We start from the raw sequence: 16,685 nt of genomic DNA, 5'->3' as shown, positions 1-16,685 counted from the left end.
GCAGAAGATCAACAGTATGATTTGGAAATGTTACCCTTTCCATAAGTTCAACATTATAATTCTAATTTTCTTATCAGAACACTTCTTGTTTAATCAACTGTACATGGGGGATTTTTTGATTTTTTTGCATTAGGGCTTAAGACTGGCCATTTAAACTCACTTTACCGCTTTATACCTCTGCCATTTTTACGTCTGCGATTTTTACCTCTGCCATTATTACCTCTGCCATTTTTCACCTCTGCCATTTTTATACCGAGCTTGGGTTTCGACGCCTTGGAGGCTTGAGCCTTGACTACAACACTGATATCATGCATACGCAATCGAAGACTTTTTTTGCTTGTAATTTTTTTCCTGGCAAATAAAGAACCACCAATTATTGAAAAAACCTTTTTTGGAGGTCTTGTCAAATTTTACCTGGAAAAAAGGACATCAAATTATTGAAAAACCCCTCTATCCCCCTGCTGCTTCCATCAGCGCCTATGAAAAATCCAGATGAGTGTCCCAAATTGCTGTGAGGGCGATGACCTCATTTATTAAGACAATGGTGAAAATCTCTCCCCAAAGGTAGGGGGACCAGGGGCAGGAAAATTGGACAGGCAATTAAAAAAAAAAGTCGGGTCATCTCGTCCAAAATATATGTTTTATTTCTATTTTGAATGATGTATTTCTATATCATAAAACACCCATAATAGTAGGTGCATCGACATTTGATATTATCTCCCCCCCCCCCGATATATCTTGATTATTTCGGCCCATGACCATAGATCTGTAGTACACAAATCAGCTCTTTTAACCCTATCTAGGCCGGGGGGGGCCTCGGAGCCCCCCCCCTCAACAAATCGCGCGATATTTTCGCCGCACGAAATTTTTTGACCGCGCCGCTCGCTCGCTGACTTTTTACTTTCGAGTCTTGCGCAACTTTTGAGACCAATTTTGCATCACCCGGGTACGTAGTTCCGAAATTACGCAACATTATGTGCATGTCAGACCAAAATTTGCTCAAAAACGTGATTTCGTGTACAAAGTCAATGCAAATTTTCATAATATTCACAGTACCTCCTTATGTAAAACTAAAATAAAAAATATAAATATATTTTTCATAATTATGCAGATACTTTTGCAGGAACAACTGAATTGCAAATGAAATGGTATAAATGATAAAAGTACTGTGAATTTTATTAATAGTCTTGTTTCAATTTCATGCAAAAATACAATATCCAACTACACATACATGCAACTTAAGAAGAAAATATAACCCAAGCACTTACCAAAATAATTCTACGAAAATGATACTAATATGTTACCCCGGGATGTTACCTTGTCATAAATAGTTTGATTAAAGGACAAGTCCACCCCAACAAAAAGTTAATATGAATCAAAAGAGAAAAATCAAACAAGCATAACACTGAAAATTTCATCAAAATGGGATGTAAAATAAGAAAGTTATGACATTTTGAATTTTCGCCTAATTTCGCAAATAATTATATGCACATTTGGGTCGGTATGTAACTGATGACATCAATCACTCACTATTCTTTTGAATGTTATTATAAGAAATATTCTAATTTTCTCCTCATTGCCCTGTGAAACAAAGTGTTATTTCTCCCTGAACACGTAGAATTACCATTTTTTAGCATTTCATGGTTCAGTCAAGTTGGTCCTACTGTCAAATCTGTAAAAATTGAAAAATTTTATAATTTAAACAACAAAAAACAAAAGAAATAGTGAGTGACGGACATCATCGATTCTCTCATTTGCATGTGACAAAATTGTTCATCCAGTGGCATACCTAGGATTTTCCAAAGGGGGGGGGCAAATTCATCCGCCCAAAAAATTGACAAGCAGAAAAAGGAGCGGGCCACTTGTGGCTCATTAGGGATCAGTTGTGACTAGTCATGGGGGGGGGGTAGTCTTCTCCCTCTGGTATGCTAATGCATATGACTATTTAGTGAAAAATAAGCGAAACTTTAAAATGTCATAATTTTCTTATTTTACATCTGATTTTGAAGAATCTTTCAGCATTATGCTCGTCTGAACTTTCCTTATCGATTCAAATAAACGTTTTTCTGGGGTGGAGTTGACCTTTAAGATAAAATGTTTTAAGGTGTAAGTTTACCCCACCCCTACCAACCAACTAATAATAATAATAACAATGATAAAAACAGACACACGATGGAATATAAAACAAAGGATTAAAGCACAGTATTAGTGTATTACAGATGTAGAATTACAGGAGGGAAAGGCAAGAGGCCCTACAGTGAGCCAGTCTGCTGTACAAACCCTTGACTCGGATTGCGTAGCCTTGTGTACTAAAGGCCCTGAAACAGTATTTGAATGTGCTAGTCTTTGCATGAAGACCAACTTGTTGATCAAAGTTTCAATCAGGGTCTGTACCTGCAGACTAACAATGAGCTCTATCTAACTCTTCCCATTCTATACAGGAATTATATTTTTTTTACACTTGCCACTAAAAATCTTACGACTAGAAAACCATGCAAGTTTAGATGAAAAAAATTTAATTTCCTCTGGCAGATTGTATCTTTATACCTTGGGCCGAGGAAGCACAATTCAACTACATCCAAACCTTCCAACTTCCAAAAGACATGGATCCGCAATATTTCTGGTCTCACCACTTTCAAAAGTTTTCTGAAAACTTGATTATTCACACAAGCTTTTAAGTAATTATTATTCGCCCCCCTTTGTTTAAAAAGGAGGTATCAATTTTCTTCTTCTTTTCGTATTGTGCCATGAGATTCTTTTTATGATGGATACCAGGCGGCGCATTACAAATGTTCATTATCATTATTATTATTACTACCGGTAGGGAGCGCTGCATACATGTATGTACACCACAGGCAGCACCCCCTTAAAATGGTGAAAAATTGAAAATAGGACTTTGTGAATTCACTTCTGGTACAGATTCACAAGAATGTGAATTAATATTCATACCAAACAATACGATGTTGTTAATGCACTTTTCCCCAACTAGAATATATACACTCATATCAAATACCACACCTTGATTATATTTTTAGTCTCGCTTATCAACCTTCTGTGTCAGAAATAATAATGGTTCATAAGACATGTATACGCATAGCTTCGCCTGATTTAGGCAACTTCTAATTGATACATCTTACACTCTACAGACTTGCCTAAAAGTGAATTTTCATGTTAACTCTGTATGGGTGCCTGAGGATTAAGCCTCCGTTCCACTATCATGATTTGAAATCCTGATCTATCCCGATCATTAGATTGGCGGAGAGCAGGATAGGAATCAGTTGAAATTTGGAGCAGTGTAATATTTGTTGTGAAGACAGGGGTAACAGCGGACTCTTTATTCTGATCGCCGTGACCAGCTAGAAATTGTGAACATGTTCAGTCATGGAATAATAATAATCAGGTCTTCCTGGCGTATAACAGCCGCACGCGGACATAATGAATCCCCCATTTCTTTGGAAAACTTAAATTACTGCAAATTCTTTTTCACTGATTCCTGGTAAAATGGTTGATTTTTTCCCCAATCCTACCCAATCTGAAGGTTTGTCAAATCATAGCAACATCAGCATAGTGGAACGGGGGCTTTAGAGATAGATGAAAAAATGGAGGCTAAATTGTAGAATGCATCACTTCGTATAAATGCGGATCCATCTACTTTAGAAGGAAGTCATTAAAAGTAGGCACCGTCTTGTAATGCAGTGAAATCAGAATAACTGATAATCATATTAATCTCAGTCAGGTACAAAAAAATAATATTCACACATCAGCCCCCATCCTGCAGCAAGATGCTTCATCTACTGCTCAAAGTCATGTCTTCCTATTTCAAATACGGAACAGAGAATTTAACACTGGCTTCAAAACACTGGGCCCTGAATCACAAAAGATGTGCAATCAATACATAAAGTAGCCATATTTATGTCTAAAAGAAACCATGTTCAAAACCTTGTAATCAACTGCAAATATTAATTGTGTTACAACCCTTTGGCCCGTATTCTGAAGTCGGGTTTAACCCTTTTAATAGACTGGGCCAATTCAACTCCTAAGAAGACCGAGGGGGAGGGGGGGGGGGCACTACGATCTCTGCAATCGATCACACAATCGCGATGAAAATTGACACGCACGGTACCCACGGCATTATCTACAAAACTACAATATCAGATACTGCGAAAAACTTCATTGCTCATTTATACATGTACGTTAATTTATGCGTAAAAATATAAGTTTGAATCAGCCCCCCGTCTTCTTAGGGTTAACTTAGACTCTGGTCAATCAACTATGTGCTATTATTATGGGAAGCCAAAAATGTAAGAATTTTGTTTACGGTATATTGTATCTTTCTTTTTTTCTTTTAATCTTTGAATGGAGAAGACACTATTACCCTTCCCAGGCAATTAAGAATGATTTGAGAGCCAAATGGGCTGATACATCGAACTTTAACATTGAAGATTTATGCCACAATTGGCTATCCACAGTAAACCACGACTTAAAACCAGAGTTTAATTCAAACCCGACTTCAGAATATGGGCTTTTGTGTTTGCTAGTAGGTCCATGGTGTGACAACCTGTTCTGATAAAAATACTATCACTTGCATTCATTGTGACATCTACCTCTGGGAATAACAGTAAGATGATATGGTAGCAACATTTAGCACCACAGGAGCACATAAATAATCATTATACCATCTAAGTCTGCTGCTAATGATACTTCCAATCAAAATCGGGTACCAGCAGCCACTCGCCCGAATTCTGGGGATCGTTTCATGAAAGGACTTGTCGGACATTTTATCCGACAAGTCCCATTTTATCCGACAGCTACTATGATGTCAGATCTGACAACTTGTCAGACAAAATTGTTGATGAAACGGTCAAGTCCAGTTTAACTTAGGCTATGGTCTACCTCGAGTGATGGTTCGCGTACGCCCCACTACACTTCACTACCGCTACACCTACCAGAACCCTCAAGATGCATAACTTGCTCTGATACTCCAAGTGACAAAGGTGTCACTTCATGTGGGGAAAACATAAGACTCATGTAACAAAATGACCTAACAATTATAATGAAATATTCTTACATTTCATTCTAATTTCACTACATGTCCATCCTCCAACCAGTCTCAAAGTTGGTGATTTAGAGACAGTAGCAATTTTCTCACACATATTAATTCACTGTTGATTTTAAAACATTGTAAACGCACAATTGCGCATAATATGCGGGGATTGCAGCTAAAGATCCAGAATATTTATGAGTATTCCAATAGATCATCGGGATCTGATAAATGAATATGCATTAGCAAAACAGAGCCCACACAAACCATCACTTGAGTAAGCTATGGTCCAACTTTGTGCCAAGATTATGGGAAGCTGAGAATGTTAACATGTTGTTCACATTTCATTCTTATTTTTCTTTAATATTATTTCTTTGTTCTTCCCAAATGCTCCTTGTGATGGAAAAACATGCTATTTTACTTGTCTAGACATTTTGAATGAATTGAGTGTCAAATGAGCTGATATTAAAATTATACCTTTACTGCTTTAAATGTTTGCATCTCCATTGGCTATCCATAGTCAAACCGCAGCATGAGATCAAAGTTTTAATTACGGTAGGCTGAGTTCAGAATACAGTCCACTATGTTTAATTTAGAGTACCACAGCCTCATGACATTAAAGAGAAATTCCAGTAGTTGCAGTAAACACTGATTTCATGAGAAAGTCTGTAAAACAAGGCTTAATTGTCAGTATATCATCGAGGATCTAGATCTGGTACAGTTAAATTAACTGAATTTGTGAAATCTTGAAATCTACGCTGAAAAATGTTCACACCGAAGATCCCCAACACAGATAAGCGCACGTGGGACAATGTATAATTATTGCTTAGGGCGTCGGGCCCGACGCTCTACCCGAATCCTGTGCTTATTTGCTGATTTCTCAGCAATTACGCAATTTCTTCCAGAATCCTTTGGCACATGCGTTTTATTTATACAGACACTTTGGTGGTCATTTCATTGGATTCTGTACGAACTCATTTTGATATCGTTACCAAAACTAGCATTTACCTTTAACTGGAGTCTGAAACTTAGCCTAGAATGCAACATTTTTATGTCCAATACATGTCCATGTCCTATTATGACATTTATTTCATTCCGCTGCCAATGGAATTTAAATACTTGAACAGAGAACAATGAACTACATGTAGAGTATGACTTAAATTTAAGTATTTTCTTCATTTGGTAATCATACGCTATCTTTCAAAAAGCTCACTCTCTGTGTCTTTGGTTCAAAGCTTATAAACATGATTTACATGCTGTGATATCTATGCAACATCAATATCAATTGCTCTGTCAGTTTGTAACTACATCAAACTTCCTCTGTGTACAGCTTGTCCACAGGCATAGCACTGCTTGTTTCCATGCATGAAACTCTTATTTCTGTGCATTTGCTTTCAATATTAAACTGCCATCTTTAAATCAGAAAGAGTTCATGTTTTCCTCTTGGCTTGTGTCAACCTACAGTGATGCATCCATCTTCACCGCTCTCCTAAAAGCAAAGCAAGGATGTTTGTCCTCGAAGCAATAGCCCCATATGACCTTGGTTAAGAGGTGATGCCCTTTCTGCCATCTGACTTCACAATACTCGGCATCCTGAGACATGCACACATCGTAAGTCTGCAGTCAGAAATTTGATCTTGAAGAGCTCACTCTTTGCTACTACCTTTCTCTCTTTCAAAGCAACGGACGATGACATACTGACCCTGAAATTCTAATACGTGTAAACTGGCAAAGTATGATTAAATGCTTTAGTTCAATAGTCTGATACATGTAGTTTAGCATTTCAGCGTTTGTGCGTGTACATGAGCGTCAGTATGACCGCTGGTGTAGAATTTTCATCTCATTTCTTCCAGAAATTTGGATCTTGCGTGAGTCTTCTCTGGAAGTTTTCATACCACTTGGTAAGGACGTCAGCGGGCAGGTACTGGACACCAGGTTGAGGGGTCATCTGATCTTGGGTGATGGCGAAAGAAGAGGCGTAGTTGTAGAAGTTCTCCAGCATCTTCTGGGTGAATTGCACAAAGGATTCTACATTCGATGCCTGTATGACAAAAAAATATAGAGTTTAAGTTTGTATAAAAATCCATACTGTCAATATCATGAACAGAAACACCAGATGTCGGCAAGAATACAATAGGCAAAGGGAGATTCATCTTCAAAATGTTAAACAAAATACAAAAAAAAAGGCCTTCTAAGTTACAAAAGAGCACCTATAAATTGTAAACTTTTCAGTGCATAATGTAGTTTTGAATGCAAAGAGGAGAAAATAATTCCTGCGCAATACATATCTTTCCCCTATTAGTGTAAGCAGGATTTTAGAGGGGGGGGGGTGGTTCGAGTTGAAACGTTTTCACCAAAAAAAATTGAAAAATTAGGTCTTTTCTTGACAAAAAAAATTAAGAAGCAAAAAAAAATTTAAATAAAAATAAAAAAGGTATTCAAAAATATTGAGGGAGGGGGAGTTGAAACCCTGTAACCCCCCCTGCGTACATGCCTGCATGCCCCCTCCAATATGGTTAAGCCTAACCATTCTCAAAGAATGTATTAATTTGAAATCACAAAATTTTGCAAACCCTAAACAGTATAAAAGTTGCGGATCAATACCTTTATACATCATCATTGAATTAGATCATCACTAATCATGATTGTGAACTTGTGTTTTGAACCTGATCTTGCAATTCAATAGATTGAAAACATATGCAAACCATGATTGCTTCAAGGAACACTGCCAATATTCTACTCATAAAGATCTGGGAAGTGTTTAACAAAAGGACTTGTCTGACGTTTTATACAAGTCCCGTTTTATCCAACAGTTACCATAGTAACAGTGCCTATAAGCCAATCAAAACCAAGGAAAGTTATCAGAGCTGACTTATTGGATGAAAAATGTTGATGAAACGCTCATGTGGAATACATACTTGTGTATTTGCTGCAGGTGTTTGCTGCTTCAACTCTGCCAAAGGCTCTACAGCAATCCCTATATGGGCTGAAGTGGAAGGGAGCAGTGCATTGGCCTGTTGTGCTTGTGTAAAAAAGCTATTTGGTGTTGATTGCACTAAGGATAAGAAGAGTACAAGGTTACTTAGTGGTTATAATAAAAACAGCACCCCACAGCAATTAACATGCTATAACAGTTTACCATCAGTATGAAAAAAGGTCTGATAAACATGGAGACTTGCAAGTGAATTGTAGCTGTTAATACCCATTTTTATTTTTCATTTATCTTTGATTAAATACTTTATTTATTTATTCATTTATTTATTTTTATTCTTATTTTATTTTTTTTTTTTGGGGGGGCTGAAAAACAATTTATCAGGAATAACTAACCATATTTATAATTTAAATTCTATTACTTCCTGATATGTAATGCCCCTTTCTGGTCAAAATAAGATTAAATGCATTTGGCAGAAATCTCTTTCATTCAGTACAATTGCAATTGTTCAAAAATTTGATTTTGATAATTTTCAAAGAGAAAAGATCTGAATGGCTTTAAAGAGAAACAGTGCTCTGTATTTGTTTTATCTTCACATTTTTACATGATGCCTACATGTATGTTCAGGAAATTTGCTTTAAATTGCGTTTTCATTTCAATACAACTAATCAGTACTGATTCAAAAGCAAGGCGAGAATCTTGAATACTCACTATTTTTCAGTCCTGATATCTTGAAGATAACACTTGGTTTCTCATTGGAGATGTAACCTAGGTTGTGCCACGTCATTCCGGTGGGGCTGGGCTGGCTGAAGTGGACCGCCGCTCCTGTACCCTCCGGGAAAGCTGCAGCCCCAGTGAGGAAGACAATAACATGATTGATGGAGGCAGCGTTGTCAATGTTGAAGATAAAGTGGGTGGGATCAACTTGCTGTGGCTCACCTTGCACCTCGATGGAAATAAAAGTTATTCCAGGTGTAAAATTATAACAAATATTGATTTCAATCACAAGTATCAGATATTAAAATAACCTTACTATCTTGAGAAAATACATTGTACTGTAAATGACCGTACATGTATCTTCACCAGAACAAAATATTTAGAAAATAGAAAAGACAAGTCTTTTGCATCTACAGATAAAAAAGTCTAAAGTTTTCCATCTCTTAAGCACCCACCCAACAGTGCATTTATATACCAAAATATTACTATATTCCATCAAATGAAAAAAGTAGAATCTATAACGTGAAATTCACAATATTGGTTTATTTCTCAAATTCTCCCTCCAGCGAATTCCCACTACCTGTACTGCAGTTAAAATCTACATGTAAATTTGTAATTTGTTTACCTCCATGCAGTTGGGTACCCTTCTCAACGTCCAAATGTGATGTTGGGGTAATGAAATAAATTATTCATAGTTTCACTTTTTTAAATGCTCTAGTCTTCATTATTTAACTAGATGAATGATACATATTTTGCATGCGCTATTTTTTCTATTATATATTATTCCCAATTCATCACAATAATTGCAGTTTCATCAGTTTTGCTTTGTGATAATAAATAAAGGCTTTGTCTTGTCTGCTGTTTTAGAACTGCTGGTAGTATCAGTATGAAGAGATTCTAATGTTAGTTAGGAACTTGAATTAAACCTTTCAAGGTGACCCGTTCCAAGGACCCCCGTTTTCACAAACATGTTTTGTCCTGAAGCCCGTTCCAAGCCCCCCCCCCATTTTTTGTCTCGCCCACGGCACATACCTCCCACTTTATGGGTCGAGTACCTGTCTTCTTTTTATCATTTGGCAACCAGTCAATTGGACTATTTTTGCCATCATAAAATTTCACATTGTTTTCTTTGAAAAAAAAATATATATATACCGTACCGTAGGCCTATATTGCTATAAAGGCTATATATATAAGTAAAATTCAAATATTTCTTACTTATTCTTTTCTACTTATTTTTTCATTATTACTTTTTTTAGGGTATCTATGATGAGGATTTTAAGTTGAGAAGTGTCTCAAAAATTAAAACCATGGCATGGCCATGGCATGGGCATGGCTTTTGTTTTACTCAAAATATGTTAGATATTATAGGCCTAGGCTAGGGCGGCTAGGCTAGGCCTACTACTAACTAGTTTGCAAGTGAACCTAGGATGGAGATGACAGAGAAAAGAAATGAGGAAAATTACAGCTCCAACGCAATCCTACACCCATACCACTCATTCAATGAACAAGGTTATGATGACCCGTACCGGTGTATGGCCCATGCCATGGGGGCCTACTTGACTCTTGATCTTGAGCTCCACCCGAGCTTCACGGTAGAGCTCGAGCACCCGTCTTGGGTTTGAATGCAGGTAAATTGCCATTTGAACATGCGCCCACCCGTTAAGATTCGTGTTTACTGCGACATATCTCGATCAAATTGTTGGAACTTAGCTACATAAATGTAGAATTCTGAGAAATATTCCACTTACCAACCTCCCAGCAACTAGACAAGCAAACATTCTTGCCCGCTTGCTTTGCTGACAAATAGAAAATATAAAAGGTGACAAAAAAAAGCAGAACGATCGAGAACTTCCTGGGAAACAGTAGGCACAAGATGCAGTTCGTTCGTACCGTACCGTACCGAAGAGCTCGCGCTCGCGCGCTCGGAGCTCAGCAACTTCGTCATGTCGTGTTGGCGCATCAGCTGATCAGGGGGATATGAGCTAGAAGGGCAGCGACGACTGGGGGGGGGGGGGGGGGGGTGCAGCCCCGTCGCCATTTTTTTTTTGCATGGTCACCCTCCGCTTTCGGCTCGATGACCCTAGACGTCCCCCATACGGTATACACCCCTATTGGCGATTCATCAAGTCCTTAGGCCGATCGAAGCCAGGGGGGGGGGAGGGGTTCAATTTTTTTAAGCAAGAAAAGAAAACAAGGACTACAGCTTTTCCGGGACGAAATGACCTTTTTTTTGTTCATTTGTTTTATTTTACTTTTTATTTATTTGGTTTTTCATTTTTTTGCTTTCCTAATTTTTCATGGCCAACAGTTTGGACTGATGACTCAACATTCGCTCTCCACATCCCCTAATTATTCATGTATGTATATTTTGAGTCTCTTGTTTGTCGTAATGAAATTCAGCAGCATTAATAAAATATTGTCTTTAAACTAAAGTCCGATGTACTGCAGTCCATCATTTTAGGCCTATATACATGTAGATCTATGATCTATATTCAGGGGCGGATCCAGCTTTTTATAAAGGTTTTTTTTGTGTGGTATGCGAGGGAGCGTAGCGACCGAGTCCAAGCGAGTGGAGCGAGCGAGGGGGGAGGGTGTGGGAGGGGGGTGTCCCCCCTCCCACAGTAGGGAAAATTTTTGAAAATCTGTGTGTGAAAATGGCGTTTTCTCGCATCTAAAACAATAATAATAATAATAATAATAAATGAAATAAATACATAGAAATAGAATAAAATAAAATTACAAGTTTAAGAAAAAGATAAGATTTAAAAAAATGGTCCCCGGATTTTTTTTTTTTTTTTTTGGGGGGGGGGGGGTTGCAACTCCCAAACCCCCCTCTAGATACGCTTCTGATATTAGCCTAATTCGGCTATACATATATCTCTTTCATTCTATCTCATTCACTCACCCCTCCCACCTCTCTCTTCCTCAACTCTTTATTTCCTTAACTCGATCTATCTTCCTTTCATCCCTCTCTAATTTCGGCGGCCATCGCTATTAAACAAACAGCTCTTTCAATTTCCTCTCACCCCGAATCAGTTTCTCTCTGCTCAGTTTCCCTTTCTCATCTTAAAATCCTGGGGAGCATTAATGATTTAGGACTTGTCAGACATTTTATCGAACAAGCCTCATTTATATGACAGTTACCATAGTAACAGTGTTTTTCAGCCAATCAACGTCAAGGAAAGTTGTACGATCTGACAACTTGTCGGATAAAGCTCTACAAAATAAAGGGATTTTCCTAATTAAACCTCGCCAAAAATGGTTTTATTGATCACTTGAATACTCAGCCAATTACCCGGTTTTGTGATAAAATACGGAATCAATCAAAAGCGGCCGTGATCTAGATGTTCATTCAAGTTTTATTGATATCTTTTATGATTATGATGACATAATGTCATCTTTATAAAATGACAGAAATCACTGTAGTAAATACGTTACGAGCAGTGAACGGGGGGGGGGGGGTGAAAGCAATTTTTTATTGACCTATTAAAAATTTGGGGGACCGTGACCCCCACACTTAACGATATGTATACGGGAAATATAACCAGCATGAGCATAGTCTTTTATGTTTGAGTTAAAGGCCTCTAATGATTTTTTTTTCAATGGCTTTAGTAATGAACCTGTTGTGTTATACTGATCGAGCTTTAGTTGATATATGCAAATGCGAGCGAGCGAAGCGACCGAGCAAATTTTAAGAAGTTGGGAGACATGATGACCAATATCGTCTTTCATGCTATGCATGAGGTATGATTATTGGTTAATGCGGCGATTGACAGGGGCGCGCGGATCAAGCTTTAATTCGCCAATAGGAGGTAGGGCCGATGATTTTTTTTTACCCATATTTTCCTGATCGGCCGCTCAAATACGTTTGTTTCTTTCTTTGAAGAGGTATAGTCCGAACAGTCATTCTTAGCTTTATTCTAACAAAACATAACTAAATAATCCCATGTAAGCCGTAACTGAATAATGCAAGCACGAAGCACGAGCTAATATTTTTTGTTATATATCATTGTATTTTTTCCTGAAAATTTCCTGAGCAATGTTTGTGATCGTGAACAAGATGTGTATGTAACTAAATGATTACGGCGAGCGCGAATCGCGAGTAGAAATTTTATACGTTCTGGCCTGATCTAAATTGGACTTGTTCAACAATAATGCCAGAGCGAAGCGCGAGCTGAAATTGTTGTCATTCTGACTTAAAAATTGGGCATTCAAGCACTTTTTGTAATCATGAACAGGACAGGTATATATAATTAGTACGAGCGCAAAGCGCGAGCGGATAAACAAAAACAAAAACGAGACACTCTTTTCATGTTTTGTAAATCATGAAATCATTAGCGCCCCCGAAATAGGAAAAGATTGAGGAATTCGAAATAATTCCTCTTACCACCCGAAGCGCGGAAGCTAAAACGTTTTATAAAAAAAATATGAGAACAGAAGTAGTATAAAATGCCTACCTTGCATGGTCACATCAGATTTGATATAAATTTCGTTAGCTCAACTTAAGTCGCAAACCAGAGTAGAAGACGAGCATGCAGGAAGGAAATAAACCCTATTCCTTCTCGCGAATGGCGTCGAAGCTCTGAAATTAATAAATTTCTCTGAAACTCTAATCTGTTGACAATTTTTACATTTCTTAGATTATCACTCGATTAAGAAGAAAGACGAGCTCAAAATGTGAAAGGGAAAGTGCAAGCTAGAAGCTATAGAAGAGGGATTTAGTTTTCCTTTCCCGTGCTCGCGAAGCACGGAAACCTTTATGATTTATTTTAGTAGAAAAAAATTGTGTAATTTCGCTCATAAAGCGCTTCCTTTTATTTTATTAAGAAACTGCAGTGATATTAAAATTTTTGCATCAATGGCAAAAAACAAGACAGGTATATAGTATAACGTTTCATATCGTACACTACTTTTGCATATAGCACGGCACGAATCTTTGCAAAAAATTATTTGCTGAAAAGCGATTTCAAGAAATTTCATTTGGGAGTCAGAAGTGACGGTAATGTTTACCCGCTCCGAACAAAAGAGCCGACATTTTGTGTCAATGCAATAAAAAAGATACGTTTTATACTCTTATTCACCCATGTATGGCTGGCAAAAACATAAAATTCCCACGACAGCCGAGAAGGGGAAAAACGGAGTAGAAAAAAGGTGTGGGAAACAAAGGGTGAAGACGCTTTTGATATATTCCCGCACGGAAGCAAACTTTTGTATGAAGAGAGAAGATCAACGTTTTGTTTAGGTTTTTATTCTTTTGACAACAAAGAATAAAAAAACAAAAACAAAGCTGTGCCTTTCAGTCTTTTTCTCCTTTCGCCATTTCTTTTTCTCCTTTTCTTTTTTTTTTCTTTTTGGGAGCGACCGCCCCCTGCACGCGCCTGACTGAGTGGCCGATATAAATTGAGAGAAACATTCTGCCCTCTTTGGGTGTACATCTACTACTAGCAGATAAAATGTAAGTTGGTACACCCCCCCCCCCTCTGGGGTCGAAGGGACCGCATGCGTGTTCCCAAAATGTCCGGTAAGGGGGTACTTTTCGCGAGACAAGTCCGGCCGCGAATTGTAAAAAAAAAGGTGTATTTGACTTTCACCCAGAGATTTCTTTAACAAGAGTGTGTATTGTTTTTCTCTCTCTCTTATTTTTGGACTCGTGAGAAACTTTTAAAAGGGGGTTATAAAATATGTTGAAAATCATAAAAAAAATTGATCAAATCCCGGGATCAAATTCCTGCTAGTTTTGAAAGCTTGTCCTCCATCATGACATCAGGGAAACTCTATTGTAATGACAGCTTACCTGAGATAAAGGGGGGGGGGGTGTCTGTCCTGAGAAATGGGGTTGGAACGAAAGCTCCCTGAGATAGGGGGTACATTGAGCAGTGTTCTGGATTTTTTTTTTTGGGGGGGTCTCCAAGGCAGGGAAAGCCCGCGAAAAGCCGGCGAAAGGAAGGTTCAAAAGTTTTGACAGACTTGAGATGGGGGGGGGGGTGCTTTCAAAGGGTGGAAACGAGCATACGCATACCCTAAATAACACTGATCGAGTGGGGGAGGGGGGGGGGGTACACCATGAATCCAAAGAGCAGCATTTTCCATCCAAGTGTTAAACTTACGGTACCGACGCATTGTGAATAATTCTCAGACAAATCGATTTAGAAAAAAATTTACTACCGTCTTCATGTATTTGATCAAGTTAATTGGAATTATTAAGGTGTGCAATATCATTCCAAGTCACCTAAATCATTTAGAATTATGTTGATGTTCAATAAATAATACCCTGAAGTATGCATTGAGTGAATGTATCCCCTTCCATCATTGTCACTCTGTTAATTGGAAGTAATCAAAGCATGGTTACACCGTGTATAAAAGTTTAAAACGCAAAATACAAATGGTGCATGGTCGCCAGTTACTTGATCAGTGTTTGTGTGCTAGCTCAACAAACAACTATAACAGTCTTTGTCCTACAACTGATCGACAAGTTTGCTTTGTTTTCTTGTATCCACATTTCTTGTACCCTCATTTCGTCCGCTTTAAGTTTAAGCGATAATACTCGAACCAATCAAAAGACAGTTAGATAATAGATGGCAGGACAGATTCAGCCGGTACCTTTGTTTAAACGTTTTAAATAACTAGTTTAAAAGGTTTAAACAGTTAAGGTTTAAACAGTTGTTTAAAAAGTTTGAACGGTAGTAGTTACAGTGACGGACTTAAAAAATGCTTAAAATTTCAAACAGCGTTTTTACGGTGTAGGGTCAGCCACCTCCCCACTAGCGGACTGCCCCCCCCCTGACGAGCCACAACCCATGCAAAGGACGTATCCCTCCCCCTGACGAGTTTGAAAGACCTTTTTTGCCCCCCCCCCTGATTAGCTTCAAGACCTTTATCGCCCCCCCCCCCTGACGAGCTTGAAGACCTTTTTTTTTTGCTTGTCAGTTTTTTTTTCTGGTACGAAATCCTTTATTTGTGTTGAAGAGCTTTTTTTTTTTTTTTAATAACTAGGGTTCCTATATCATCCTCCCCAAAATACTTAGAAATATGGGGAGGTGAATTTTTGATAGAATGACCAAGGATATTATAAAATTGCTAAAGAACATTTCTCCCTTGAGTGATTAGCTACCATCTGATAATGGTGAAATACAATCAAAATCTATTGGTCCAAATGACAGGAAAGCAACGAAAAGCGCCATCCTAGCAGATACCGGACAATATCTCCTCGCTCTCAATTCATTAACAGATAAAATCGGTCTCTGGTTGCCCCCCCCCCCCTGGCCCCCCACCCCTCAAGAAAAGGTCGCACCCGAAAAACATTCCGTTTTTTTTTCCAAAATGCCTCTTCCAATCTTGGAATGGACTGGTAATTTAAGATAATCTTCTCATTCATATAATATTTCTTTCATCTATAGGGCGATTCAATGCAAGAAAAATCAGCCATTTTCACAACTTTTTTAACCTGCTGTCCAAACGAACAAAGAACTTCAATTTGTTTTGTATTAAAGTACTACTGGGTAGACATGCAAAAAATGACAACCAACGTCCATAGGTAAATTACAGCTTAAAATGTTGCGTGTCTTACGGGACATTTCTGCGTCCCGTATACCATGTATACGACCTATAATTCACCTATAATTTACCCGTAATCATTTTTTTCTGTTGGTTATTAGTTTATCACATGACGACCCACTATCATTGACAAATAAGAATATTTTATTGCTCAAGCATTCGGCAAGGAAACTAGAAATTGTTGTCAAAATGTCTCGTACGACACGTATGGAATCGCCCTATAACACAGATGTGGAAAGGTTTAAAGCTTGCCTTAATAAGGTTTGCTAAATCCCCCCCGCCCCACTTGATCACCCAAAGATCCACAACCAAGACAACAAAAGAAAAAAAAGATGGAAATAAGGATAAGAAAAATGATATACAATTTATTTTTAATATGATGTAAAAACATATCACTCAAATTATATTTCCATTTTTGTTTTTTAAATTATTTCGCCCCTG

The 16,685-nt window shown here is 37.9% G+C and overlaps 1 protein-coding gene across 1 annotated transcript; it reads right to left on the bottom strand.

Annotated features, from left to right (window-relative positions):
- Positions 1 to 6,073: 6,073 nt before the first annotated feature.
- LOC121413823 (protein Hikeshi-like) lies at positions 6,074 to 10,578 on the bottom strand. Its single transcript, XM_041606787.1, has 4 exons — positions 10,439 to 10,578; positions 8,685 to 8,919; positions 7,960 to 8,096; positions 6,074 to 7,082 (listed from the first exon to the last, which is right to left on the bottom strand). The coding sequence occupies exons 1-4, from the start codon at positions 10,466 to 10,468 to the stop codon at positions 6,882 to 6,884; spliced, it is 603 nt and encodes a 200-aa protein (XP_041462721.1). The 5' UTR covers positions 10,469 to 10,578; the 3' UTR covers positions 6,074 to 6,881.
- Positions 10,579 to 16,685: the final 6,107 nt, after the last annotated feature.

Source organism: Lytechinus variegatus, chromosome 4 (genome assembly GCF_018143015.1).
Source record: "Lytechinus variegatus isolate NC3 chromosome 4, Lvar_3.0, whole genome shotgun sequence".
Lineage (NCBI taxonomy): Eukaryota > Metazoa > Echinodermata > Echinoidea > Temnopleuroida > Toxopneustidae > Lytechinus > Lytechinus variegatus.
This window is presented reverse-complemented; position numbering and strand designations above follow the sequence as displayed.

What these genes read in the sequence shown, in the direction of transcription:
- LOC121413823 (XM_041606787.1), bottom strand. Translation starts at nt 10,468, where the DNA reads ATGTTTGCTTGTCTAGTTGCTGGGAGGTTG. An exon ending in GATATCAGGACTGAAAAATA is followed by an intron (nt 8,097 to 8,684) that starts GTGAGTATTCAA and finishes TCTTATCCTTAG; the next exon opens with TGCAATCAACACCAAATAGC. An exon ending in CACCTGCAGCAAATACACAA is followed by an intron (nt 7,083 to 7,959) that starts GTATGTATTCCA and finishes TTTGTCATACAG; the next exon opens with GCATCGAATGTAGAATCCTT.